Source organism: Peromyscus leucopus, chromosome 6 (genome assembly GCF_004664715.2).
Source record: "Peromyscus leucopus breed LL Stock chromosome 6, UCI_PerLeu_2.1, whole genome shotgun sequence".
Classification (NCBI taxonomy): domain Eukaryota; kingdom Metazoa; phylum Chordata; class Mammalia; order Rodentia; family Cricetidae; genus Peromyscus; species Peromyscus leucopus.
This window is the reverse complement of record NC_051068.1, coordinates 66,301,496-66,307,743: the sequence shown is the minus strand read 5'-3', so window position 1 is coordinate 66,307,743 and position 6,248 is coordinate 66,301,496. Positions and strand designations below refer to the sequence as shown.

Here is a 6,248-nt window from a genome sequence, read left to right as displayed (position 1 = left end):
AGGTTTGTGTGGCTAGTGCTTTTCCCTGCTGAGCGTCTCACCAGCCCTCCTGAAGAAAGGGCCGATCAGATGACCTCTGTTTTAGGGAGCTTCCCGAGGAGCCGAAGCGCTGCCCCACTGGTTAGGAGCACCTGTTGCTCTTGCAAAGGTTTCATTCTCAGCACCAAGTGTGGCGGGCGCACACAGTCCGTAACTTCATTCCCGTGTATCTGATGCCCTCTTCTGGCCTTTTCGAGTACTGCAGGCTCCGCGGGAGCACAGATGTGCACCACCACACCTCCAAAAGCAACACTCACACATCTAAAATAACACAATGAAATGAAACCACTAGAGAGCTTCCCCAGTTCCTCCTTGCTAGGAGTTGCATGTCCGTTCCCAGGGAGAGAGAATTTTCATGTGATTTCTACCTCTCCAACAGTAATCCTAGCTGTTCCTCCTGTCCTGTGTCCGCCGTTCCCCGCCCCCCACATCCGACCCCATCCCCGCGCCCGCCTGAATGAGGTGGTTCCCCAGCATCACACATACTCTATAATTCCCGAGTCTGGAGCACTGCGGGTGCCCATTTCAGCCTTCCCCTATACTCTTCCCCTTGGATGTCAGTTTCTGCTCGGAGCCGATTTCACCCACCCAGGCCTTTTTCCGGTGCGTTGTGCCAGCCGGTCCTGCATCCCACATCCCCAGCTGTTGACATTTCCACGCGATTGCCCAAGGGATGAATAAAAGGGCCCTGTTGTCCAACAATGGGGGAAAGACAGAGACAATGGGAAATTGTGTTTCCAGTGGGTGGGGACAGAAAAGAAAAGGACAGACAGACAGAAAGGGTCAGGGTCCTGAAGCATCCGGACATCCTGGAAGTCTGATTCCTACCTTGAGAGCCTCTTCCAAAAGGCCATATGTAGCCTGGCACCGAGGGCACAGGTGAGGGCTTTGGTGGGGGGGAGGGGAAATTTTGTTTTTTGGATGAGGTCCATATGGAAATACAGGGCTGGATTCACACTTAGGGCGCGTTCCCATCCCGCCCGGCCCAACACCCTCATACTAGCAGTTGGTCTGTCCCATCCCTGGTCTAAGAACAGAAGTAGCAGGGCCTGCCCTCTGCTTTCTTCTAGGTGATCCGGGTCGCTTGCTTTACTCTGTCCTCTGTCATCCCAACCCTGTGTCTTGCCCTGGCCCCAGGACATCAAGTGCCACTGATCCAATCATGGCTGGCTTAGCGTGAGCTGGAGAACAGGTCTCAACACCTGGCTTCTTTGAGCACAGGAAACAGGCCTTCCTGGAAAAGTGTCAAAGGAGCCAGAACATTGACCAGGCGCCCAAGCTCTGAGGCCTTAGGGTGCTTTGAACCCCCAGGATCCCCAACAGCACCTCCACTGGAACTTCTTCCTTCAGCAGGACAGGAAGCTTCTAAGCACCGGTCTCTTTGTCTCTGAGGAGAGGTCATCTTTTCAGGTAGGCACCAGGCTGCAGGCTACTGTGTTGGTTTCTTTCTGCAAGGGGTATGGAAACGGTATGTGTGTGCTTCTCTTAACTACAGAACTCTAGATCAGTGGCTAAGAGCTCAGGCTGGTCAGGTCTGGAATCAAACCTCAGCAAATTCTTTCACAGCTCTGTGGCAGCACCTGTGGCCTTTATCATTGCCTCCCTGAATCTCCAAAGGCATGAACACACAAGTATAGAGTGAAGTGCCTTGATCAGATTGCACTTTAAATATGCCGATGGTAGCTATCCTGGACCACTCTTGGTCCATTATTTTAAACACATTTTATTTATTTTTTTAAGTTTTATTTATTATGTATACAGTGTTTGTATATATTTGCATATATACCTGCAGGCCAGAAGAGGGCACCAGATCTCATTACAGATGGTTGTGAGCCACCATGTGGTTGCTGGGAATTGAACTCAGGACCTCTGGAAGAACAGCCAGTGCTCCCAAGCTCTGAGCCATCTTAGTGTAACTACCTGTTTCTCCAGCTACAAACTGGTCTTCGGAGCCCAGTGCTTCAGACACTCTTTGAAGCCTCTCTTTACCCTAACCTAGTGTTCCCATCCCTGCTTCCCGTAACTGTTTAATGTTAGTTTATAGCAGTGCACATCCAGCTTGACCCTACTCTGTACTGTACAGCGCTTGTTCCACGTCAGACGCCGTTCTAAGTGGTTTATACATCCATGACTAATTCACCTAATTCTTGCAACTGCTAAGTGTAGTGTGTTGGTTATGCTTAATGTTGCCACGACCAAAATATGCAACAGAAGCAGCTTTAGGAAAGACTGATTTTGGCTCACAGGTTTTTTTCCCTTCTATTCTGTCTGGTGCTCCTGCCCGCCGGGTGATGTGGCCCACACTCAGGGTCGGCCTCCTCCTTGGTTAATCCTCTCTGGCTAGATCCTCACAGTCATGCCCAGAGGTTTGCTCCAGAGTCTACTAGGTAATTCTAAAGCCACTCAGGTTGACAATGGGACTAGCCAGGTAGGATGCTCCGATTAGCACCTTCCTAATCAAGACACTTGGTTAAGGTTATGCAAGTAGCACATGGAAGAGCCTAATTTGAAAAGAGAATAAAAACAAGTCAAGGGTCATCGGTCCACCATTTGTTTAAAAAAAAAAATTTCCAGGTGATAAGAATAGAAACTACAACAACAAACAAAAACAAAAACCAAAAAAGGAAAAAAAAAAAAAAAAAAAAAAAAAAAAAAAGGAGGAGAATCCACGGCCCAGACAGACAGACAGCTGCACTTGAATCTGTTTGCATAACTTTACAATGTTATGCACTGTAACTTCTAGAAAATCCTGGCGACACAGCCCGCCAGTGCATGTACAGTGCTTTCAAATCCAGTTAGTTTAGCCAGCGATGAGGGCGTGAGGAAAAAGTTCCTTGTCCAGTCCAGCAGACTTCATATCCACAGTGAGACAGATTGGAGGATGAGGAAGGTTCTCCAGACCTAAGGCCCAATTCTGATGTCTCTTAAGTTCACTGTGTCTGGATTCCAGTGCAGAGCCAGACTGGGATAGGGGAGACATTGACAGTGCAGGGGAGCCTGGAGCCTGGAGCCTTGGAAACTGTGACGAAGGTTCGACTTCATCGGCAGCGTGAGGGAGAGCCACGCTTTCAAGCAGGAGAAATCCTATTTACTTTGGCTTTGGGATAGAAAGTGATGCTGTCAATGCAGACAATGAGGGGACCCGGGAGCAGTGCTGAGGTGGGACTTGCTGGCTGAGATAACCTGTCACCAGCCTCTCGCCTCCCAGCTGCACAAATGCCTCCATATTTACCCAGCAGGAAGCTGATCCTCATTCCTCCCCCACCAACGGCGCTTGCTGACACCATCATGGCGCGTCGGACCCCTCTCTCTGCACTCTGCTGCTTCCTTCTCCCCTGGGCGTTCACCATCCTTCACCAAGCCCTGGGGAACTCGGGTAAGACCCTAGCCCAGCCCCCAACCTGGACACTGGGGGAGGGGGTCAAGGGATGGAGGGCTAGGAAGAGCAGCTGCTGAAAGGACCTAGGGAGGGAGAATCCGTACGGAGAGGCGAGGGTGGTGCCAGTGAGCCCGAGGAAAGCTTCCGGGGACCAGGTCTGAGCGGGCACTTGGGGCAGGGAGGATAAGAGGCCTGCCACTGTGGCCCCTCTGCTCAGCCCCCCATCCGGGTCCCCACTACCTCCTGCCCCCCATCCACGAGGTCATTCACTCTCGTCGTGGGGCCACGGCCACACTGCCCTGCGTCCTGGGCACCTCGCCTCCCAGCTACAAGGTACGCTGGAGCAAAGTGGAGCCCGGGGAGCTCCGGGAAACGCTAATCCTCATCACCAACGGACTGCACGCCCGGGGCTATGGGCCCCTGGGAGGGCGCGCCAGCATGCGGAGGGGGCATCGGCTGGACGCCACCCTGGTCATCAAGAACGTGCGCCTGGAGGACGAGGGCCGGTACCGCTGCGAGCTCATCAATGGCATCGAGGACGAGAGCGTGGCGCTGACCCTGCGCCTGGAGGGTGAGCTATGTGGTTCCCGCACCGCTGTTCACTAGCTGTGCCCGGCCACCTCGCCTCTGCTGGGGTCTCCCCTGCCGGCGCTCCCCCCCGGCACCCAGCTGCCCTGCCCAAGCTCTCCCCGCTCCCAGGTGTGGTGTTTCCGTACCAACCCAGCCGCGGCCGCTACCAGTTCAATTACTTCGAGGCAAAGCAGGCGTGCGAGGAGCAGGACGGACGCCTAGCCACTTACAGCCAACTGTACCAGGGTGAGCGCAGGATCCCCGACCGGTGACCCCGGGGTGCACACCGGTCCCCGCAAGCTGGCAGCGGCGGAGGAGGGGGGAGCTCGAGTCTGGCTTGCACCGGTGACCCCCGTCCTCTCCGGCCCCTCCTCCGCCAGCGTGGACCGAGGGGCTGGACTGGTGCAACGCCGGCTGGCTGCTCGAGGGCTCGGTGCGCTACCCGGTGCTCAACGCGCGCGCCCCGTGTGGCGGTCAAGGGCGGCCAGGCATCCGCAGCTACGGGCCCCGCGACCGCAGCCGCGACCGCTACGACGCCTTCTGCTTCACCTCGGCGCTGGCAGGTGAGCCAACCGCGGGCAGGCGGTGCCCGACCTGGGCACTCCGCTGGAGGAAGGGCGGGGTCGGGCCTGGGCCAGGAGGAAGGACTTGACCCGGCCGAGTGCAAGGACCTGGCAGGAGCAGGACCTGTAGACCCGGCCTGCGCCGGTCTGCGCCCAGGATCGTGGGCGGGGCCTGGAGGGCGGGGGCGGGTCTGGGGCGGGGCCTAGTGCTACAGGACTAGGGGACAGGAAGGATGTGGGCGGGGTCTGATGTCAGGGACAGCAGTCTTCTGGACTCCCGCCAGCACAGTCCTGCCATTTCCGGAGCTTCGCGGTCGCGTCCCCTTCCCAGACCGGCTGCTTGGGCGATCGGTCACCCGCTCACCTTCCCAGGCCAGGTGTTCTTCGTGCCCGGGCGGCTGACGCTGTCTGAAGCCCATGCGGCTTGCCGGCGGCGCGGAGCTGTAGTAGCCAAGGTCGGGCACCTCTACGCCGCCTGGAAGTTCTCGGGGCTGGATCGCTGCGACGGAGGCTGGCTGGCGGACGGCAGCGTTCGCTTCCCCATCACCACGCCGCGGCCGCGCTGCGGGGGTCTCCCTGACCCCGGGGTGCGCAGCTTCGGCTTCCCCCGGCCCCAGCAGGCGGCCTACGGGACCTACTGCTACGCTGAGTAGGAGCGCACTGTCCTGCCGCGCGCGCGCGCGACGGAGTGGCGGGTCTCTCTCGGCAGACGAGGACTGAGCCCCACCACCTGCCTGCCCAACCCAGCTCAGCTCACCGGGCTCCCGGGCAGAGGGGCGTCCCGGGCATTAACTGACCAATAAAATAACATGGCACCTTCTCTGTTCGATAAGCTGTAGGGCTTGGAGTCTTGGAAGTATGAGTGTGAAAGGATCTGGCCCTGGACCCAAAGCACGTCTACAGTCTAGAGGAAAGGCTCGATTGCTTCCGTGGCCCAGCAAAATAAAGGGTTTGTGATGAGAGGGCGTCAAGAGCCAGGACAGAGGAGAGGAAAGCACGCGGGCCTGGCCATCCTCGTGGGAGAACTCAGGCTGCTATTATGTCTAGTCAGCCACCCAAGGGATTCTCACTCAAATTTGCAAACTTACATAACTGTTTAGGCCCTACAGAACAAATATTCAATAGTTCTAAACGCATTTTTAAATGTACTTAGAAGCGTTTCCAAGATCTGCTTTAATTAATTAATTTTGAGACAAGGTCTCTCAATTTAGCCCTGGCTGTCCTGGAAGTCACTATGTAGACTAGGCTATCCTTGAATTCACACTAATCAGTCTACCTCTGTCTCTTGAGTGCTGGGATCAGACCCAGCTAAAGTCTACAATTAAAGGTAGTAAAGTCTGGCTCAGCAGTTAAGACAACTCGCTGCTCTTTCAGAGGACCAGAACCCACAACCATCTGTAACTCCAGTTCCAGGGAATCCAACACCCTCTTCTGACCTCCTCAGGTACCAGACAGGCACATGCTGCACATATATACTATAATAAATCCATTCAAGAAAGACACAGACAACCATGCAGATTAAGACAGTTAAAGCAAATGCTGCCCTTTGTTTCTGGCCTGTGATCAAGAGCGGGTTCGTGCCTCAGTCCATGTCTCTTGGAGTGGGAGCTCAGGGGTCCAGCATTTTTTAAGATACAAACCACATTAATGGTAGATGAGAGTTAGGGTAACTTTACAACATCTGGTTTTGGCAGACC

General features: G+C 55.4%; 1 protein-coding gene across 5 annotated transcripts; it reads left to right on the top strand.

The window, feature by feature from the left end:
• The first annotated feature begins 766 nt into the window (after nucleotides 1–766).
• Nucleotides 767–5,371, top strand: Hapln2 (hyaluronan and proteoglycan link protein 2). Of its 5 annotated transcripts, none has more exons than XM_037206765.1 (7): nucleotides 767–918; nucleotides 1,261–1,449; nucleotides 3,279–3,415; nucleotides 3,636–3,989; nucleotides 4,118–4,234; nucleotides 4,369–4,551; nucleotides 4,924–5,371. In XM_037206765.1, exons 3-7 carry the CDS (start codon nucleotides 3,328–3,330, stop codon nucleotides 5,202–5,204), a joined length of 1,023 nt encoding a protein of 340 aa, XP_037062660.1. In that variant the 5' UTR covers nucleotides 767–918; nucleotides 1,261–1,449; nucleotides 3,279–3,327; the 3' UTR covers nucleotides 5,205–5,371. The 5 variants fall into 5 exon arrangements, with proteins under 5 accessions (XP_037062660.1, XP_037062659.1, XP_037062657.1 ...); XM_037206764.1 differs by having other exon boundaries at nucleotides 1,177–1,449; XM_037206762.1 differs by having other exon boundaries at nucleotides 770–918; nucleotides 1,110–1,449.
• Nucleotides 5,372–6,248: the final 877 nt, after the last annotated feature.